The sequence below is a fragment of the Lepidochelys kempii genome, chromosome 3, assembly GCF_965140285.1.
Source record: "Lepidochelys kempii isolate rLepKem1 chromosome 3, rLepKem1.hap1, whole genome shotgun sequence".
In the NCBI taxonomy this organism is placed as follows: domain Eukaryota; kingdom Metazoa; phylum Chordata; order Testudines; family Cheloniidae; genus Lepidochelys; species Lepidochelys kempii.
In genome coordinates, this window is record NC_136382.1 from 598,837 (window position 1) to 620,578 (window position 21,742).

Consider the following 21,742-nt stretch of genomic DNA (forward strand, 5'->3'; position numbering starts at 1 on the left):
TGCTGCCACCTTCCAAAGCAGTAACTGTCTCCATACCAGGAGGTCCTAGTGCCCTGGGCTCAGCAGCCTGCAGGCAGAGCTGTGTTCCCAAAGGGTCGTTGCAGGCGGGAGCCGTGAGCTCCCAGTCACAGAATGGGACAGGCGACTGCACCCTGTGCCCGCTCTGTGTCTCCCTCCATTTCCGGCTCTGGCCTGAATAACAGCATCTCTCAAAAGGACTGGGCAACCCCCAGGCTCAGCCCCGCTCTCACTGAGCTGCATGACCAAGTGCCCTCAGTCTGCGGTGGATGCAGCATCTGCTCCCCAGAAAGGGGTCGGTGTCTGTCTCCAAACCATCCAAAATGGAGACCAGCGAGATTGGCCGTGGGCACCAGCATGTGCAGAGTGCTCAGTGGGTGCCTGGAATCAGTGTCTAGGGCTTCTGAGCTGAGCCCATCACACGCCCACCTGGTATTCCTGGGGGGAATGGCTGCTTTTATGCCGTGGCCTGCCTGGCTAGCTCAGAAGGGAGCCAGAGCAGATCTGTGAGGGGGTTGCAGGTCTCTCCCCAAATTCTCATTATCCCCTTTACGCTGAGGTTGCTGGGTAGGAGGCTGGAACCTGTTTCGTGTCTCCCTGCAGCTGGCGACCAAGTGCATGAGGCAGGAAGATGTGTCCGTGCTCTACATCACCCAGGCTCAAGAGATGGAGAAGCAGGGCAAATACAAAGAAGCAGAGCGGTGAGTGTCTGCCTGGACACCATGAGTGGGGGGCTAGGCCTCGGTAGTGGCCCATGGGACTTGGAGCAGGGCAGGGCTGAGTCTCTCCAGAGTCCAGTCCCCAGCCAGGCCTGTCAAGAATGTGCCTTAGGAGTCTTGCTGTGAGGTTGGTTTTATGATGGGAGGACAAAGGCACTTTCCTGGGACTAGAGGAGAGTTCCAGGCTGAGGGTGAGGAATAGAAACCCCCTGCAGGTCACATGTCATTGCTCAGCCACGTGGCCCTTGAGTCATCTCACATGCCTCTGTAGCCCCAGGCAACCCTGCCAGGCTGTCCTGTCCTAACTTCTCCCCAGCTGTGTGAGGCTAGTGGCTGGGCTGGGTGTTCCCCTGTGTGCCACCTGTAACCATTCCCTGCCCAGCTCTGAGCTTCACTGCTGCCACTCCCGGTTTCTGGGGAGGCCCTATGAGGCCATGCAGCATGTCTCCCCAGGGCAAGGAGAAAGGACTCTTCCCTGTGCGGGGGCAGAATGTGCTGGCCTTGCCATGGGCCAAGGTGCTGCAGTTACTTTTCCAGATTTCTCTCTTCCATTTTTCTTAACTGCAGCAGCCAGTGGGATTTTTCTGGGTTTCCCCCCAAACCAAGTCTCCTTTCCCGCTCTGGGACCAGTCAGGAACACCCCACCCTCTCTCTCCTGGTTCTGTGGAGGGCTCCTTGGAGGAGCAGAGAATGATGAGACCTTTCTCAGCCCTTCTGAAGGGACACTGGCTCTTCTCTCCCAAGTGCTTGGTCTAGCTAAAGCTGTCCCCTCAGCGAGCGTGGGGTTTGATCTCTGGCACCTGCTCTCCCACCATCCACACAGCCCTCCCGCAAAAGGAGAGGAACTGGGACTGAGATTTCTGTTATAAAAAACAAGCAGGGGGAGCCTGACAGTCCTCTGGGTACACGAGAGAGGCCAGAAGTTCACCAACCCAGTGGGGAATTCTGCAGGGTGGCGCCAAGCCACTGGCAACCTCCAGCTGAGACGCCAGGAAGGATTCCTAGGGGTGGAGCAGTTGTATAGTTTGTGCATCTGTTTGCACATGGGCAGAGAGGAGCTGGACCAGATCCAGCAGCTGGCTCAGGAGGGTGGTCGGGGCCTTTTCCCTCCAGTGAGCGCCAGCTCCTATCTTATCCCAGCTTGAGTGGACTGGCTGGCTTGGGGATTAGGAATGCAATACAAGGCCTTTCTCCTCTACGGGCACTGGCTCTGGTCAGCCCAGGACAGGACTGCTGAGGGTGTGGTGGGAAATGGGATACTGGGCCATTCCTGTGTACATCACCAGGTCCAGTCGATCCCAGGGCAGTAGTGACATAAACTCTTCAGTGGCCTAAGCGAGGTGAGCTGGGGTCCACATCACCAAGCCGTCATCAACCACCGGGACTGCTGGCAGCCTCAGCAGGGAGGCGAAGGCATGACTGGGCCCCAGAGACCCAGGAGGGTCCCTCCAGGGGACAGCAGAGGCAGACCGGTAGGGACAGGATGAGAAGGTGGTCCTGTCATCCCCTGTGTGGGTAGGTTACATGGAGCTGTGCATCTCCACAGCACATAGTCCCACACCGTTCATCAACACAACATGCCGTGCACCGTTTCCTGTCTGATGAGTATTCAGCCCATGCCCATGCCCTGCTCCAGCTGGCCAGGGAAGAGATGGGTTCTTGGGCGCAGCCCAGCAACAGAGTCTGCGTCTGAATCATAGAATCATAGAAGATCAGGGTTGGAAGGGACCTCAGGAGGTCATCTAGTCCAACCGCCTGCTCCAAGCAGGACCAATCCCCAATTTTTGCCCCAGATCCCTAAATGGCCCCCTCAAGGATTGAACTCACAACCCTGGATTTAACAGGCCAATGCTCAAACCACTGAGCTATCCCTCACCCCCGAGGCCCGGCTCAGTGACAGAGTCTGCGCCTGCCACGCCTGTGTCCCGGGACCCGGCCCAGCGACAGTCTCAGCATTTCCGTGCTTGTGTTCTCAGGCTGTACATCACGGTGGAGGAACCTGATCTGGCCATCACCATGTATAAAAAGTGTAAGATGTATGATGAGATGATTCGCCTGGTAGCAAAGTACCACAAGGACTTGCTGAGTGACACACACCAGCATCTGGGAAAGGTAAAGCTGTCGGGGTTCGGGCAAGGATCTGTCATCCCAGCGGGAGGGCTAGAGACGCTCCCTAACACGCCGCCTCCTATTACAGGAGCTGGAGACTGAGGGCCGCCTGCAGGAGGCTGAGTACCACTACCTGGAAGCCAAGGACTGGAAGGCCACAGTGAACATGTACAGAGTGAACGACATGTGGGAGGAAGCGTACAGGGTAACAGCAGCTCTTTAACAGCGAAGACAGGGCATGGCACCAGCAGGTCCCCATATGTGTCTAGCCGCAGTGTTGCTGGCAGCACTGCAAGTCCCAGCATGCACTGCTCCCCACTGGTCCGAACATAAGCCGCGTGTGATGATGGATGAGGTGCTTGGGTCAGGATGGAGCAGTGCATGCTGGGATCCACATCTGCTGCCCTCTTGGGTGAGCAATGCAGGAGGCAGGGAGGTCTCTGCATTCCGTCCTCTGCAGGCCCTTGCCTCCTTCTCACCAAGCCGCAGGGAAGCCGTAACTTGGGGAAGGGTCTCTGTGTTGGGGAGGGAGTCACGGACTCAGCTTGCTCCAGCAAGGAGCCCCCTGGGAGACTCAGCTGGTCCTTCAGGTCTGTTTGCTTTGGACAGGTAGCCAAGGCCCACGGGGGGGCGAATTCCTACAAGCATGTGGCCTATCTGTGGGCAAAGAGCCTTGGAGGGGAAGCTGCCGTGAAACTCCTCAATAAGTTTGGGCTCCTGGAAATGGCCATCGACCATGCAGCAGACAATGGGTGAGTGTCCTGAGGCCAGGAGCTTGCCTCCTGGCACAGGGAGAGCAAAGCCAGGCCTGGCGAATGCCCTTCACTCACAGCCGCTACAGGCCCCAGGAGGGAGGCGCCCTCTGCATCCCACAGGGACTGAGGAGGAGCTGCTGTGGCCTCTGCCCCCCCTCCCATCCCTGGGGGCCTGGGAAGGAGCTTTTCCCGTCTTGGCTTGGGGGAGGTGAGGCCTTGCACACCTTCCACCTGCAGGGGCGGGGGCCAGGGGCCAACTCACCAGCAGCACCACAAGCTACCACCTGCTGGGGCCGCCTCCTGTTGTACACCAGCACCTGCCCTGCCCACTCTCACTGCCTGCACCATCAGTCACCACAGCCATCTCCTGTGCCGGGTCCTAGCCCCAGCTCTCCCCTCACAAGCCTCCCACCTCGCCCTGGGTTCTGCCTGCTAGCACCAGCCCTTCCCCTCCCGTCGGCTGTGCGGGAGGCATGGCCAGGCTTTGCCCCACGTGGGGCGCAGCCAGGACCTAGCTTGGCTCACCCCGTCTCTCTCCTCTCATCACAGTGTCTTTGACTTTGCATTCGAACTGGCTCGGCTCTCGCTGAAGCAGAAGACACCCGAGATCCACTTCAAGTACGCCATGTTCCTGGAGGACGAGGTACGACCTTGCACTGTGTCCAGGCTGCAGAGCGCTTGCCCGGGGGCCTGCACGAGGCAGGTTCTTCCGCCTCCCCAGGGAAGTGGCGTGGCAGCAGTTCGGAGCCTGGAGCTCTGTGAAGCCCTTGCCCCTCCTGGCCGAGGAGGAGCAGGAGGCCACAGTGCCTAAGCAGATTGCTCTCCTCTGTCCTAGGGCAAGTTCGAAGAGGCTGAGGCCGAGTTCATTAAAGCTGGGAAGCCCAAGGAAGCGGTGCTAATGTGAGTGCCCCCTGCTGACTGCATCCAGGTTCCAGGCCAGGGGGCCTTGCTCCCCTGCCTGACCCCAGCCTGGCAGCTCTTCTTTCTAGTTGATCTCGTGCTCCCTCCCGCCCCCATCTGCTGGACCCAGGCTGGCATGTCTCATTGGCTCCCCAGGTTTGTCCACAACCAGAACTGGGACGCTGCCCAGCGCGTGGCTGAGGCCCACGACCCAGACAGCGTGGCTGATGTGCTCGTGGGGCAGGCTCGCTTTGCCTTTGAGCAGAAGGAATTTCAGAAAGCAGAGGCCTTCCTCCTGCGGGCCCAGCGCCCAGAGCTGGCCGTGAAATATTACAAGGTGGGTGTGGCCAGTGGTTACATCGCTTGACCCCACAGAGCTCAGTGTCTGGGTGGGGAACCCACCCCCATTCCTACCTGAGAGCTCAGTGTCTGGGCAGGGAACCCCTGCATCATCGTCCTGAGCGCTCAGTGTCTGGGTGGGGACCCTCCCGTGCCCCCCCACCCCCACCCCCCGTTCCCATACGAGAGCTCAGTGTGTGGATGAGGACCCACCTCCCCTGTCGTCCCCCACGAGAGCTCAGGGTCTGGGCCTAGAACCCACAACCCCTGTCCTGTGAGTAGCTGTGGGAGACTGGGGGGTTGGATTGGGAGAGGCTGTGGGTGCCACCTCCCCAGGTGTAGCTGTGAGGGGGTGGGGGATCAGGAGGGGCTATGGTGTCCCCTCCATGGTAGTAGCGGTGAGGGGCTGGACCGGGAAGGTCGGGGGCTGGATCAGCCCTGGGGTGCCTGGGAGCCCAGCAGGCTGAGCAAAGACCTTCCCCACTCCGGCCCTGGTGTGCTTGGTGCAGGAGGCCAGCATGTGGAGCGATGCCCTGCGGACCTGTAAGGAGTACGTCCCCAGCCGGCTGGAGGCACTGCAGGAGGAGTACGACAGGGAGGCTGCCAAGAAAGGTACCAGGTAGGCCAAGGCTGTTCAGCTGGGGGCATTGGGCTGAGCCAGTGCAGGGACATCCAGAGCTTGGCTGAGTTCCCTGCTCCCTGCGGCGGGGCTTCTGAGCCCATCACTGCTGCCTCCCTAAGCACCGGGGCGGGGGCAGGAGACAGGACCAGCTGAACCTTTCTCCATCCCTGCACCTGCCTCCCCCTGTGTGTGCAGGGCTCATGCCCAGGCCTGGCCCCACCAGGATCCCTGCACCATCTCCCCGTGCCCAGCATGGGCTCACATCCTGTGTTGGTCCTGGCAGAGGCGTGGAGGGCATGCTGGAGCAGGCCCGGCAGTGGGAGCAGGCTGGGGAATACGCCAGGGCCGTGGACTGCTACCTGAAGGTACAGGATCCCAGTAACAGCCTGCTGGTGGAGAAGTGCTGGCTGAAGGTAAGTCCTGAGCCCCTGGCCCTCCACTGGTACCCCAGGGGCCTCACCATACACTGGCTCCCTCACCCCAAAGAGACACCATGCCCAACCCCCAAGTGTCTCTGGGGGCTTCAGGCTGACTGAGACCCGAGAGATGAGCTGGGCACCAGTGACCCATTGAAGGCTGTGCCCTGAACAACCCCATCGCCTGAGGCCAGGGCCAGGGTTGGACTCTCCGTGACGGGGTCTCTCTCCACAATCTCGGGGCCGAGGCCTGGCTCTCCCCAAAGGTGGCCTCCCCAAATCTCGGGGCCAGGGGCCGGCTCTCCCCAAAGGGTCCCTTTCTCTGACAGCTCCTGTCCCTTGCACCGCTGATGCCTTTTGTCCTGCAGGCAGCTGAGCTGGCCATTAAATTCTTGGGCCAGCCCCGGAGTGTGGAGGTGATGCGTCTGGTGGGACCCCAGCTGGTGGCCATGAAGAAGTCCAGCACGGTAAGGGCTGGTGCTTTCAACACGGTGCTGAAGAGAGGTGTTAATGTCAGGGGAATGAAAGGTGAAGGGGTAACTTGGTTACAGTCTGTGAGTACCTACATGGGGAACAAACATTTAATAACGTGCTCTTCAGTCTAGCAGAGGCAGGGCTAACGCGAGCCCATGGTTGGAAGCTGAAGCTAGAAGAATTCAGACTGCCAATAAGGTGTGAATGTTTAGCAGTGAGAGTCATTAATTACTGGAACAACTAGTTCCTCGGCTGTGCAGTCGCTGTGTGCTGACCAGGGGGGCAAGAAGGGAAGTGGGCATTGTGTCCCAGAGAAGGAGGCAGGTGCTGTGTCCTGAGGCTAGGGGAGTGAAATATTGGGTGATCCAATCACCATAGTGTGCTTGGACTTTCAGAAAGCCTTTGACAAGGTCCCACACCAGAGGCTCTTGCGCTAAGGAGTCATGGGATAAGAGGGAAAGTCCTCTCATGGATCAGTAACTGGTTACAAGATAGGAAACAGAGAGTAGGAATTAGTGGCCAGTCTTCACAATGGAGACAGGTAAATAGCAGGGCCCCCCTGGTGATCAGTGCTGTTCAGCATGTTCATAAATGATCTGGAAAAAGGGGGTGAACAGTGAGGTGGCCAAATTTGCAAATGATACAAAATTCACTCCCCCTGAAGCCTCTGGCATTGGCCTGTGTCGGTAGACAGGACCTGGGCTAAATGCAGCATTGCTCTGACCCAGTGTGGCCATTCTGATGTTCTCATTTTGTGGAGCATGTTTCAGTAGTGCCCAGAGGCTGCAGTCATGGCTCTGGCCCCATGGTATGGGTTCTGTAGAAGTGGGTCCAGATGGCCTCTGGCCTTGGAGCCCCAGGTGACAGTGCCCAAGTGTGACCCTGCTCCGGTCCTGCAGGCAGCTGAGCTCTACCTCAACCTGGACCTCATCCGAGAAGCTATCGATGCCTTCATTGAGGGTGAAGAATGGAACAAGGCAAAACGTGTGGCCAAGGAGCTCGACCCCAGGTAACCCTCAGGCCTGGTCCTCGCCCCTGCCCCTTGCAGGTTCCTCTCCATCCTCTCCCCTGACTGTCCCCTGCAGATTCCCCTCTGTCCTGTCCTCCCCACTGCCCCCTGCAGGTTCCCCTCCATCCTGTACCCCGTCACTGCCCCTTGCAGGTTCTCCTCCATCCTGTCCTCCCCACTGCTCCTTGCAGATTCTCCTCCATCCTGTCCTCCCCACTGCTCCCTGCAGGTTCTCCTCCATCCTGTCCTCCCCACTGCTCCCTGCAGGTTCTCCTCCGTCCTGTACCCCCGCCACTGCCCACTGTGGGTTCTCCTCCGTACTGTCCCCCAGTCACTGCCCACTGCGGGTTCTCCTCCGTACTGTCCCCCAGTCACTGCCCACTGCGGGTTCTCCTCCATACTGTCCCCCCGTCACTGCCCCCTGCGGGTTCTCCTCCGTACTGTCCCCCCGTCACTGCCCACTGCGGGTTCTCCTCCGTACTGTCCCCCCGTCACTGCCCACTGCGGGTTCTCCTCCGTCCTGTCCCCCCGTCACTGCCCACTGCGGGTTCTCCTCCGTCCTGTCCCCCCGTCACTGCCCCCTGCGGGTTCTCCTCCGTCCTGTCCCCCCGTCACTGCCCCCTGCGGGTTCTCCTCCGTCCTGTCCCCCCGTCACTGCCCCCTGCGGGTTCTTCTCCGTCCTGTCCCCCCGTCACTGCCCCCTGCGGGTTCTTCTCCGTCCTGTCCCCCCGTCACTGCCCCCTGCACGTTCCCCTCTTTCCCGTCCCCCCGTCACTGCCCCCTGCACGTTCCCCTCTTTCCCACCCTCCCCCACTCCCCTACTGTCTCCCAGTCACCGTCAGTCCCATTTCCCACTACTGCCCTTAAGGCACTTACAGTCCTACCCCCCACTTCCCTTTTGCCTGTCTCCATCCCCTCCCGCCTGGAGTGCTCTTGGTCCTGTCTCCCTGCACGCAGTTTTCTACTGCCTTACTCCCAGCTGCCTCTGTCCCTCGCAGCCTCCTGCCACGGATTGGGGGTGTCTTCTGCCCTCACCCCAGGTGCCCCAAGAGCCTGCTCCTCCTCCAGGGTCCTGCTTCTCTCAGGAGCCTGGCAGACACACCCCAGCTGGGTTGTTCCCTGTCCCTGTCACTGCAGCTGCAGTGGGACCCCCGCTGGGCCCCTGTGCTCCACTCTGGGCACCTCCCCATGGTGGCCATAGGGCACCCTTGGTTTGGCTGCTAACAAAGTCTCCTTCTGCCTGGCAGGTCGGAGGAGTATGTGGACCAGCGCTATAAGGAGTATTTAAAGAATCAAGGCAAAGTGGATTCAGTAAGAATGTTTTTGTCTGGGGCTGAACAGGGGGCCGGAGTCGTTCTGTGCCCAAGGGGCCCTCCCACGGGGCCGGTGAGGGGCCGGGGCCATTCTGTGCCCAAGGGGCCCTCCCACAGGGCTAGCAAGGGGCCGGGGCCGTTCTGTGCCCAAGGGGCCCTCCCACGGGGCCAGCGAGGGGCCGGGGCTGTTCTGTGCCCAAGGGGCCCTCCCACGGGGCCAGCCAACGGACCGGGGCCGTTCAGTGTCCACGGGGCTGGCGAGGGGCTGGGGCCATTCTGTGCCCAAGGGGCCCTCCCACGGGGCTGGCGAGGGGCCGGGGTCGTTCTGTGCCCAAGGTGTCCTCCCATGGAGCTGGGTGAGGGGGCAGGGCCATTCTGTGCTGGGGGTGGTGCATTGTTTGGGGGTCTGGGTGCTAACGTGCAGGGCAGTGTGATGTATGTGTGCCTGGGTGCCGGTGCTGGGGGGCAGTGGAGGGCTAGGTGCCCGTGCTGGGGAACGGTGTGATGCATCGGGGCTGGGGGAGGGAGCTGGGTGCCTATGCCGGGGAGCTGTGGGGGGCTGGGCACCCGTGCTGGGGGAAAAGGGGTCTGGGTGGCTGTGCTGCTGGAGGGGGCTGGGCACCCATGTTGGGGAGCACTGGGGGGCTGGGCACCCACACCAGGGGGCATCTCCCCTACTCAATGCATTCTCAGGGTGTTGTGGCTCTCTCCTGTTCCACAGCTAGTGGGGGTGGATGTCATGGCTGCCCTGGACATGTATGCGGAGCGGGAGCAGTGGGAGAAGTGCCTGGAGACCGCTGCCAAGCAGGTACCGCTCCAGCCCTGGGCACTGCGCTCACAGCTCTGTCCCCACCACCGCTGCACAGGCCAGGCCGAGTGCCAGGGCCCAGGCTCTGCGGGGCACGCAGGGGGAGAACGAGAGTAAGGGAGAGGAGTGGGGCAGATGGGTCAGTTCTGAATTTTCCCCCTTTTGATGTCATTGAATGTCCCCGCATTCTCATGCTGAGGGGTAGGGAGACGAGATGCTCCCAGTCTCCCTTCTCTGGACCGCGCAGTATCTTAGGGCTTGTCTCCACGGAGCGAGCTGGGACCCTGCTGCTGTGCGCTCAGGGCTCTGTCGTGTGCTTTGAGTGGCCGTTCTAGCTCCACGCACACTGTGGATAGGCTACCCTGGCACGTAGAGCTGGGCGTGCTGGCACATCATGCCGGCGCTGGTGGAGTAGCCTGCTGGCAACAGGAGTGGAGAGCGGCAAGCGTCAGCACAGGCGAGCTGTTCTGAGTGTGTGCCCCGGGCTCCAGGCAGGCCTGTAACTCAGGGCAGCTAAGCCCTCCCGCTGCTGGCTGCTGCTCATGCTGCTGGACCTACATGGCTGTTTAGTGCCTTGTATGAGGGCTAGTGCAAGTAGCTCCCAGCTCCACGTGCAGACCGAGCCGTAAGGGTTGTTGGAAGGGTCCACGCAGCCAGTTAGGGCGCGGCAGGCTAGGGCGCTGTAGATTTACACACACACACACCCCCGTGCTGTGCCCCAGCTCTCCATAGACACTAGTATCGTCTGCTCTCTAAGGTAACAATCCCAGCCCATGGTTTTACAAAAGGCAGATCGTGCCAAACCAACCTGATCTCCTTCTTTGAGAAAGTAACAGATTTTTTAGACAAAGGAAACGCAGTGGATCTAATTGACCTAGATTTCAGTAAGGCGTTTGATACGGTGCCACATGGGGAATTATTAGTTAAATTGGAAAAGATGGGGATCAATATGAAAATTGAATGGTGGATAAGGAATTGGTTAAAAGGGAGACTACAGCGGGTCCTACTGAAAGGTGAACTGTCAGGCTGGAGGGAGGTTACTAGTGGAGTTCCTCAAGGATCGGTTTTGGGACCAATCTTATTTAATCTTTTTATTACTGACCTCGGCACAAAAAGTGGGAGTGTGCTAATAAAGTTTGTGGATGATACAAAGCTGGGAGGTATTGCCAATTTAGAGAAGGACAGGGATATCATACAGGAGGACCTTGTAAACTGGAGTAATAGTAATAGGATGAAATTTAATAGTGAGAAGTGTAAGGTCATGCATTTAGGGATTAATAACAAGAATTTTAGTTATAAGCTGGGGACGCATCAATTAGAAGTAATGGAGGAGGAGAAGGACCTTGGAGTATTGGTTGACCACGGGATGACTATGAGCCGCCAATGTGGTATGGCCGTGAAAAAAGCTTATGCGGTCTTCGGATGCGTCAGGTGAGGTATTTCCAGTAGAGATAAGGAGGTGTTAGTACCTTTATACAAGGCACTGGTGAGACCTCACCTGGAATACTGTGTGCAGTTCTGGTTTCCCATGTTTAGAAAGGATGAATTCAAACTGGAGCAGGTACAGAGAAGGGCTACTAGGATGATCCGAGGAATGGAAAACCTGTCTTATGAAAGGAGACTCAAGGAGCTTGGCTTGTTTAGCCTAACCAAAAGAAGGTTGAGGGGAGATATGATTGCTCTCTATAAATATATTAGAGGGATAAATATGGAGAGGGAGAGGAATTATTTAAGCTCAGTACCAATGTGGACACAAGAACAAATGGATATAAACTGGCCATCGGGAAGTTTAGACTTGAAATTAGACGAAGGTTTCTAACCATCAGAGGAGTGAAGTTTTGGAATAGCCTTCCAAGGGAAGCAGTGGGGGCAAAATACCTATCTGGCTTCAAGATTAAACTCGGTAAGTTTATGGAGGAGATGGTATGATGGGATAACATGATTTTGGCAATTAATTGATCTTTAACTATTCATGGTAAATAGGTCCAATGGCGTGTGATGGGATGTTAGATGGGGTGGGATCTGAGTTACTACAGAGAATTCTTTCCTAGGTATCTGGCTGGTGAATCTTGCCCACATGATCAGGGTTCAGCTGATCGCCATATTTGGGGTGGGGAAGGAATTTTCCTCCAGGGCAGATTGGAAGAGGCCCTGGGAGGTTTTCGCCTTCCTCTGTAGCATGGGGCATGGGTCACTTGCTGGAGGATTCTCTGCACCTTGAAGTCTTTAAACCATGATTTGAGGTTTGATGATTCAATAGCTCAGACCTAGGTGAGAGGTTTATTGCAGAAGTGGGTGGGTGAGATTCTCTGGCCTGCATTGTGCAGGTCAGACTAGATGATCGTAATGGTCCCTTCTGACCTTAATATCTATGAGTCTATCAGTCTCTCTGTGTGGCAGACTTATTCCAGGTCCTTGATCATTCCTGTCACTCTGTTATAACTCCCTTGAGCTCTGTGACACCCTTTGAGATGGGGGACCAGCACTGCTGTGTCCGGATGAGCCTGCACTGTTGATTCATATAAAGGCATTGGAATATTCTGCGTATTGTTCTACATCTTGTTCATGGATTAATTCATTTTTAAGGCTAAAAGGGACCGTTGTGATCATAGAACTAGAAGGGACCTTGAGAGGTCTCTAGTCCAGTCCCCTGCACTCATGGCAGGACTAAGTATTATCTAGACCATCCCTGACAGGTGTTTGTCCAACTGGCTCTTAAAAATCCCCAATAGTGGAGATTCCACAACCTCCCTAGGCAATTTATTCCAGTGCTTAGACACCCTGACAGGAAGTTTTTCCTAATCTCCAACCTAAACCTCCCTTGCTGCAATTTAAGCCCATTGCTTCTTGCCCTATTCTCAGTGGTTAAGAAAAACAAATTTTCTTCCTCCTCCTTGTAACAACCTTTCACATACTTGAAAACTGTTATCGTGTCCCCTCTCAGTCTTCTCTTTTCCAGACTAAACAAACCCAATTTTTTCAATCTTCCCTCATAGGTCATGTTTTCTAGACCGTTAATCATTTTTGTTGCTCTTCTCTGGACTCTCTCCAATTTGTCCACATCCTTCCTGAAATGTGGCGCCCAGAACTGGACACAATACTCCAGTTGAGGCCTAATCAGAGTGGAATAGAGCAGAAGAATTAATTCTTGTGTCTTGCTTACAATGCTCCTGCTAATACATCCCAGAACGATGTTCGCTTTTTTTGCAACAGCGTTACACTGTTGACTCATATTTAGCTTGTGATCCACTATGACCCCCAGATCCCTTCCTGCAGTACTCCTTCCTAGGCAGTCATTTCCCATTTTGTACGTGTGCAACTGATTGTTCCTTCGTAAGTGGAGTACTTTGTATTTGTCTTTATTGAATTTCATCCTATTTACTTCAGACCAATTCTCCGGTTTGCCCAGATCATTTTGAATGTTAATCCTGTCCTCCAAAACACTTGCAATCCCTCCCAGCTTGGTATTGTCCACAGATGTTATAAGTGTAATCTCTATGCCATTATCTAAACCATTGATGAAGATATTGAACAGAACCGGACTCAGAACTAATCCCTGCAGGACTGCACTCATTATGTCCTTCCAGCATGACTGTGAACCACTGATAACTACTCTCTGGGAATGATTTTCCAACCAGTTTTGCACCCACCTTATAGTAGCTCCATCTAGGTTGTATTTCCCTAGTTTAGTTATGAGCAGGTCATGCGAGACAGTATCAAAAGCCTTACTAAAGTCAAGATAGACCACATCTACTGCTTCCCCCCTATCCTCAAGGCTTGTTACCCTGTCAAAGAAAGCTATCAGGTTGGTTTGACACAATTTGTTTTTGGCAAATCCATGCGGACTGTTAGTTATCACCTCATCATCTTCTAGGTGTTTGCAAATTGATTGCTTGATTACTTGCTCCATTATCTTTCCGGGTACAGATGTTAAGGTGACTAGTCTGTAATTCCCCGGGTTGTCCTTACTTCCCTTTTTATAGATGGGCACTATATTTGCCCTTTTTCAGTCTTCTGGAATTTCTCCCATCTCCCATGACTTTTCAGAGATAATCGCTAATGGCTCAGCTATCTCCTCAGTCAGCTCCTTGGGTATTCTAGGATGCATTTCCTCCAGCCCTGGTTACATCTGATCTGACCACCTGCATCGCACCAGCCATAGACACCCAGTGATTCCTGGCTGAGCTAGAAAGAGACATGCGACCTGAGCTTCCAGCCACTGGATCTCATTCTGCCCTTTTCTGTGAGGTGCAGTAACTCTCTTCTCCAAGCTCACTCTCCTCCACTGAGATACTTATAAAAGTCCCCTCCAAACCCTCTCTTTGTTCAACTCAGTAGTCTGAGTCTGTCACTAGAAGGCAGCTTTCCCAGACCTTGCATTGCTCTTGTAGTTCCACTCTGAACCTTTCGACTTTGCCGATTTCCTAGCCCATTCTGCATGCACCCTAACGTGTTGTGTATTCTCCTGGCCACAGCTGCACATTGAGCCACCCCCTTGATGCCTAGGTTCCCGTCCGGAGCTGGTACAAGTAGCGTGAAGCCCTAGAAGGTGCTGAGTAGTCACAGTCCTACCACTTTGAAGGGGAGTGGGAGAGGCTGAGAGCCACAGGCGGGCACTGGGGCAGACAGCCCGCAGAGGGGCTGTGGGCTGTGTGGAGGGACAAATCTGCTAGCCGGGGTGTTGGCTTTTCCTTTGCTGTTGCTCTCTCGGAGATGTGGCCGATTGTGCTGTGCGTGTGTGACTCTGGTGGACACTGTCCTTCTGGAATGGACCACGCCCATCAGCTCCAGCAACTCCTCTCCCAGAGCTGGTCACCGTCCTAAGCCATTGTCTGCTCCCTTTTCTGGGTCTGTCTGGCACTCCTTTCTCCCCTCCCTGCCGGCGTGGGGCAGCTAATAGGAGCAGGCATGGCACAGCCTGTATTCACCATCTGTGGTGGGGTCAAAGGGTCAGCCACAAACAGGGCCTCCTTGTGCTGGGTGGTGACAACCCCAGCAGCCCCAGGGTGAAGGAAGGGGTCTCACACACCACAAACCAGATTAGTGCCACAGGGTTCTTGGGGGAGGGATTTGTTTTGTTTGGAGGAGAGCAACTAATGGGAGGGGAAGGCAGCAAGGCAGGGGAGAGGAAGGTGAGGAGGACAGTTGTGGAATGAAGCTGAGGACTCATCCTCCCCTGCTTGCAAATCTCCAATACTCCGTTCTGGGGGTGAGAAGTTAGGTTTGTTTGTTCTTACCTGTACTTTTTCCCTCTTAAGTAGCTTATTAGTTCCATAGGGTTGTTGATCACTGGGAGTTCTTCTTCAAGTGCTTGCTCCTATTGATTCCAATTAGGTGTGTGCATGCCGTGTGCATGGCTGTCGGAGAATTTTTACCCTAGCAACGCTTGGTGGGTCGGCTGTGGAGCCCCCTGGAGTGGTGCCTTCATGGTGCTGGATATATACCGCAGCCGACCCAGCGCCACCTCAGTTCCTTCTTACTGCCCGTGACGGTCGCTGGAACTGTGGAGCTCGGCTTTGGTGCTCTCCAGTCTCCCTAGTATTTTTTCCTACAGTTTGTTAATAGTTCATAGTTATAGTGTTTAATAGTTGTAATTGTAGTATAGTATAGTTAGTGGGGTTGGAAGGGGTTTTTCCCTTCTCCCCGCTGGTAGCTTGGGCTCATGCCCAAGGCTCCAGGCTTTAAACCCTGCGCTTCCTGCTCCAAGCCCATGCCAACGGGTGACCCCCCCATGACTCTTGCCTAAAGTGTCTGGGGGAATCTCATCCGACAGAGAAGTGCAGGATCTGCAAAAGTTTTCGGCCCCGGACTAAGAAGGAGTGGGACTTTCGCTTAAGACAGCTCCTCATGGAGGCGGCTCTTAGCCCTCAGCCTCCAGCGGCACGCCAGGACCTGGCACTGAGCATTTCGGTGTGCAGCTCCCCGGTGGCAACAGTAGGAACTGTTCTCTGATGGAGACGTGCGGCACCGGCGTTCCCCGGCCCTGCAACTGACATCATTGGTCTGGCACCACTCCCACTCGCCTGGCCAGAAGCGGCACCGTAGACCGGAAAGGGTGGGCCCACACCAGCTTCCCTGGATCCGCCTTCAGAGCTGCGTCCCATAGCGAAGCGACCAGGGGCACAAGAAGCGACTTCGGTGCCACTGAGTCCAGTGCAACTGGACTCCCCGACTCGTAGCCTGGTTGAGGTCCAGTCACCACCGACTCCTTTGCGGCTGCAGGGATCTGATTGCTATGGCAGTGTCGGCATCCCCTCAGCAGACCAAGGCACCGGCTCCTGTTCATGTGGTACCATCCTCGGGCAAGCCGGCCCTTATCCACCTGTCAACACCATCGGTTGATCTGCAGCACCGATCCCGCTCTCGGCACCCTTCCCACTCCCAACGCCACTTGCAGTCCCAGCGACGCTCGCAGTCCTGGCACCGCTCTCCTTCGCGGCGCCAGTCATGCTCGCGGCACCGATCAGACTCCTGGCACCATTCTCGGCACTGCTTCGTACACCAGTCACCGTCCAGGAGCAGAACCCGGTCCAGATGCCACTCCCGACGGCGGTCATCATTGCGAACTAGGTCCAGACCCCGGCACGGGTCTAGGTCCCGGCACCGTTCCCCAACGTCACAGCGCCGCTCTCCACCTTTGCAGCACTGATCTCCAGCTTCGCAGCACCGATCTCCATCACATCGACGTGACTCGGCGCAGACCCACTTGGCACCACTGTAGCCATCGCATTCCACCTCTCGTTCAACAGAGTCGGACGCGGGGTCGCATCCCTCGGACCACCGTCACTTAGATCACAGCCACCTGGACTCAGGGGCTGCTCATTGGCAGGCGCAGGGCCAAGGTCCTGTTCAAGGGTCTACTCAGTGGCCCTTTTGGATGCCTTGGGCATACCATCAGGCCAGTGTTCTCCATCTGGGGCTTCTCATTCAGCCCCCTCCGAGCCACAAGTGCCAGAGGCCACTGGCAGCCGTCCTGCTCCTGGGGGCACGGAGGCTATGGTGTCGTCCTTCCTGGCTCCAGACCCTTCTCCAACTCCGGTTCCCAGTCCGGACGCTGAGGTTGCGGGCTCAGGACTACGAGACCCAGCTCAACAAGAGGCCTCAGATGATCCTCTTCCTCCCATGGTCTCCACCTCATTCTCACCTGACGAGGCAGTGGCAGGAACTGCTATTTTGGGTCCCCCTCCAATAGACCTCCGCACCCACCTCTTATGTAGAATGGTGCGAAATATGAACGTCCAAGCAGAGGAGGTTATGGAGGCGGAGGACCCTGTGGTTGACATTTTATCCACAGAGGCTCCATCTAGGGTGGCCCTACCGCTCATCCGGACAATCCAGACCACGGCCAGAACAATCTGGCAAACGCCCGCGTCCATTCCTCTGACTGCTAAAGGGGTGGAGTGGAAGTACTTCGTCCCTTCCAAGGGATATGACTATTTGTACATGCATCCACAGCCCTTTTCACTGGTGGTGGCCTCAGTGAATGAGAGGGAGCGGCATGGTCAGCAAGCCTTGGCACCAAAATCAAAAGAGGCCAAACGCCTCGATTTATTTGGGTGCAAAGTCTATTCCTCGGGTGGACTTCAGTTCCGGATTGCGAACCAGCAGGCACTCCTGAGCCAATACAACTATAACTCTTGGAACTCCATGTTAAAGTTCAAAGAGCTGGTTCCTTCGGAGTCCAGAGTGGCATTTGGGGTCCTGGTGGAAGAGGGCAAAACAGTGGCACGGACCTCATTGCAGGCCTTGTTGGACACCACGGACTCCGCTGCTCGGACCCTCTCTTCAGGGATCGCAATGCGGTGTATCTCATGGCTGCAAGTGTCCGGCTTACCACCAGAGCTTCAGCAAACATTGCAGGATCTTCCCTTCGAGGGCGAAGGCCTGTTCTCAGACAAAACTGACTCAAGGCTTCAAAGACTCAAGGGCCATAATGAGATTGTAGGGCATGCACACATTGGCTACCCAGCGAAAGCCCTTTAAGCCTCAGCCTCAACGCCCCTACCCCCATCCTCAGTCGAGGCAGGATTTTTACAAGAGACGGCGTAGTGGCAGGAGGAAACTCTCCAACCACCAGTCCGGGCAGAGCCAGGGCCCATCCAAGCTCTCGGCAGGTCCTAAACAAAACTTTTGAAGGGACGCCCGAGGATGATGTGCTGGACCTTGTTCAGTATCCTACCCCACCCTTCCTGAATCATTTATCCCATTTCCACCATGCTTGGTCCCTCATAACCATGGACCACTGGGTTCTTTGCACAGTGGAAAGGGGATACTCTCTCTAATTTTCTTTCTCCCCACCCTCCCTCCCCATCCCTCTTCAGGGACCCCTCTCACAAGCAGCTCCTCATTCAGGAGGTTCAGATGCTCCTTGCCATTGAGACGATCGAGGAGGTTCCAAGGGAGCTATGGGGCAGGGGTTTCTACTCCTGTTACTTCCTAATCCCCAAGGCAAAGGGTGGGCTTCGGCCTATCCTGGACCTGTGCGGACTCAACAAATTCATGGTAAGATTGAAGTTCCGCATGGTCTCCTTGGGCACCAATATACCTTCCCTGGAGACAGGTACGCCGCCCTCGACATGAAGGACACGTATTTCCACATAGCGATCCATCCAGCGCACAGACACTTCCTCTGCTTTGTGGTCAACCGCGAGCACTATCAGTTCACAGTTCTTCCATTCGGTCTTTCCATGCCCCCCCCTGGTGTTCACCAAATGTATGGCAGTTGTGGCAGCCTTCCTTCATCGGAGACGGATACAGGTACACCCGTATGTCAACAACTGGCTCATCCGAGGCCACACCAAAGAACAGGTGCAGTCCCACCTTCAACTGGTCACGGACACGTTTTGTCGATTAGGCCTCCTCCTCAATGTGGCGAAGTTGACTCTAGAGCCAACCTAGAGATTAGAATTCATAGAATCATAGAATCATAGAATATCAGGGTTGGAAGGGACCCCAGAAGGTCATCTAGTCCAACCCCCTGCTCAAAGCAGGACCAATTCCCAGTTAAATCATCCCAGCCAGGGCTTTGTCAAGCCTGACCTTAAAAACCTCTAAGGAAGGAGATTCTACCACCTCCCTAGGTAACGCATTCCAGTGTTTCACCACCCTCTTAGTGAAAAAGTTTTTCCTAATATCCAATCTAAACCTCCCCCACTGCAACTTGAGACCATTACTCCTCGTTCTGTCATCTGCTACCATTGAGAACAGTCTAGAGCCATCCTCTTTGGAACCCCCTTTCAGGTAGTTGAAAGCAGCTATCAAATCCCCCCTCATTCTTCTCTTCTGCAGGCTAAACAATCCCAGCTCCCTCAGCCTCTCCTCATAACTCATGTGTTCCAGTCCCCTAATCATTTTTGTTGCCCGAGAATTCATCGGGGTGGTCTTAGACTCCGTGCGGGCCCAAGCCCTCCTGCTGAACACTTGTTTCCAAGCTTTGTTGGGCCTCATCCGGAGCCTTCAGAGCTTCCCAGCCTTGACAGCAAGAACATGCTTGAGTCTTCTAGGGCACATGGCTTCCTGCACATACGTGACCAGACATGCCAGACTATGGCTCCACCCACTTCAAGCCTGGCTGTCATCAATCTATCGCCCAGCTCGAGACAGCCTGAACCTGGTGGTCACAGTCCCAGGAAAGGTCCTGGCCTCTCTCCGCTGGTGGCTAGACCCCAGGGCAGTATGCAAAGGAGCCTCTTTTCACAGCTCTCAGCCCTCCTTGTCCCTCATCACAGACTCATCAGCCCTGGGATGGGGCGCCAATCTCGGGGACATCCAGACGCAGGGTCTATGGGCCCCATCCGAGCTCTCTCTCCATATCAACGTACGGGAGCTGATGGTGGTGCGTCTTGAGTGTCAAGCCTTTTGGGAACAGTTGCAGGGTCATTGCGTGGCGGTCCTCACAGACAACACCACGGCCATGTTCTACATCAACAAGCAAGGGGGGGCCTGTTCCTCCCCCCTCTGTCAGGAGGCCATCCGACTGTGGGAATTCTGCATAGCCCACTCCATTCACCTGGTGGCGTCTTTTCTCCCAGGGGTCCAGAACACCTCAGCAGGTTCTTCCACTCCCACAAGTGGTCGCTTCGACCAGATGTCATCCACCCCATCTTCCTAAAGTGCGGGTTTCCCCAGATCGACCTGTTTGCCTCCCTCAGCAACCGGAAATGCCCGGCTTTCTGCTTCCTCCGAGGCCGCTCCCCGGGGTCTCTCACAGACGCCTTCCTACTCCCTTGGATGAGCCGATTGTTTTACGCCTTTCCCGCGTTTCCCCTGGTACAGAAGGTCCTGCTCAGAGTGCACAAGGACAGGACTCCGCTGATTCTGGTCGTCCCGGCCTGGCCCAGACAGCACTGGTACACCACGCTGTTGGAGATCTCCGTGGATGCCCCAATGCCACTGCCCCTTTTCCCAGACCTGATCACTTAGGTCACGGCTGCCTCTGTCACCCCGAGCTACGATCCCTCCACCTCACAGCATGGATGCTGCATGGCTGAGCTCTCAGAGCTCCTCTGTTCTCATTTGGTGCAACAGGTTCTGTTGGGTAGCAGGAAACCTTCCACTCGGGCCACATATATGGCTAAGTGGAAGCGATTCTCCTGCTGGTGCTCTCACCGCGGCACGGCTCCCCCCTCCAAGCGTCCATGCCTCTCATTTTGGACTGTCTCCTGAGCCTGAAACAGCAGGGCCTGGGGATATCCATCAGAGTTCACCTGGCGGCCATCTCGGCTTTCCACCTGGGAGCGAATGGCCGATCTGTCTTCTCCAACCCCGTGGTCGGTAGGTTTCTTAAGGGCCTGGACCGTCTCTACCCGCAGGTACGGCAGCCAGTCCCTACATGGGACCTTAACCTCGTCCTCTCCAGACTTATGGGGCCCCCGTTCAAGCTGTTGGCCACCTGTTCCCTCCTATACCTCTCTTGAAAAACGGTGGGCCTCGTCGCTATCACGTTGGTGAGGCATGTCTGAGCTCAAAGCTCTTACATCGGAACCACCGTACACGATCTTCCATAAGGACAAGGTGCAGCTACGACCCCACCCGGCCTTTCTTCCCAAGATAGTATCGACCTTTCATATCAGCCAGGACATTTTCCTCCCGCTTTTTTATCCAAAACCGCATGCTACTCGTCAGGAACAACGGCTACACTCCCTCGATGTTCATAGGGCCCTTGCCTTCTGAGCGTACAAAGCTGTTCAGGAAAACAACCCAGCTCTTCGCTGCAGTGGCGGACCGGATGAAGGGCCTCCCAGTCTCCTCCCAGCGGATCTCCTCTTGGATCACCTCCTGTATCCGTGCTTGCTATGGTCTTGCTGGTGCTCCGACCCCGCCCCTCACCGCTCACACTACAAGGGCTCAGGCCTCCTCAGCGGCTTTCCTGGCCCAGGTTCCAATCCAGGGATCTGCAGAGCTGCTACCTGGTCTTCAGTACCTACCTTTGCCTTTCACTGTGCCATCGTCCGGCAAGCCAGAGACGATGCGGCGTTTGGTAGAGCGGTCCTACAATCTACGGTACTTCACTCCGACCTCACCACCTAGGTAAGGCTTGGAAATCACCTAATTGAAATCGATATGAGCAAGCACTCGAAGAAGAAAAGACAGTTACTCACCTTTGTAACTCTTGTTCTTTGAGATGTGTTGCTCATCTCCATTCCAAACCCGCTCTCCTTCCCCTCTGTCGGAGTAGCCGGCAAGAAGGAACTGAGGGGGCGCTGGGTTGGCTGGGGTATATATCCAGTGCCATGAAGGTGCCACTCCAGGGGGCTCCACAGCCGACCCACCGGGTGTTGCTAAGGTAAAAATGATCCGACGGCCTTGCACGCGGCGTGCGCACACCTAATCGGAATGGATATGAGCAACACATCTCGAAGAACAACAGTTACAAAGGTGAGTAACCATCTTTTCTCTCCTGGGTTTGTGATGCAGTTCCCAGGCTCACAGCGGGAGCTGTTTGGTGCCAAAACTCCTCAACTGGAGCAGCTAACAGGGGAGCTTTGCAAGGGAGTTTAGATGGGTTGTGTGAGGTGGGGCTAGAGACACTTAACATTCTTTAAACTTAAAACCAAAAACACCCCCTGTTAAAAACAATACATCAACAAAGGAACAAGCCGCAGGAGTAAAAAGAGAAAGCAGGCAGAAGTTCAGCCACAGAGTGGGGGCTACCCAGTTTATTGCACACAATGCAGCATGTATGGTTACCTGGGTTATGAGCAGTTGTCATATGCGTGCATTCGGTGCAAGGAGCTCCTGGCCCTAAAAGACTGTATACG

General features: G+C 55.8%; 1 protein-coding gene across 6 annotated transcripts in view; it reads left to right on the top strand.

The window, feature by feature from the left end:
• IFT172 (intraflagellar transport 172) overlaps positions 1-21,742 on the top strand; it is a 151,395-nt gene that overhangs the window by 108,311 nt on the left and 21,342 nt on the right. For all 6 annotated transcript variants that reach the window (XR_012157848.2, XM_073335396.2, XM_073335398.2 and 3 more), the window contains 13 exons: positions 622-719; positions 2,714-2,849; positions 2,935-3,051; positions 3,456-3,598; positions 4,151-4,244; positions 4,437-4,501; positions 4,658-4,838; positions 5,350-5,459; positions 5,746-5,875; positions 6,247-6,345; positions 7,252-7,361; positions 8,609-8,672; positions 9,396-9,482. Coding sequence is in view for 5 of the 6 variants with exons in the window: in XM_073335396.2 (XP_073191497.1) it covers positions 622-719; positions 2,714-2,849; positions 2,935-3,051; positions 3,456-3,598; positions 4,151-4,244; positions 4,437-4,501; positions 4,658-4,838; positions 5,350-5,459; positions 5,746-5,875; positions 6,247-6,345; positions 7,252-7,361; positions 8,609-8,672; positions 9,396-9,482 (1,434 nt within the window). In the remaining variant the exon portion in view is untranslated. The remainder of the gene's footprint in view (positions 1-621; positions 720-2,713; positions 2,850-2,934; positions 3,052-3,455; positions 3,599-4,150; positions 4,245-4,436; positions 4,502-4,657; positions 4,839-5,349; positions 5,460-5,745; positions 5,876-6,246; positions 6,346-7,251; positions 7,362-8,608; positions 8,673-9,395; positions 9,483-21,742) is intronic.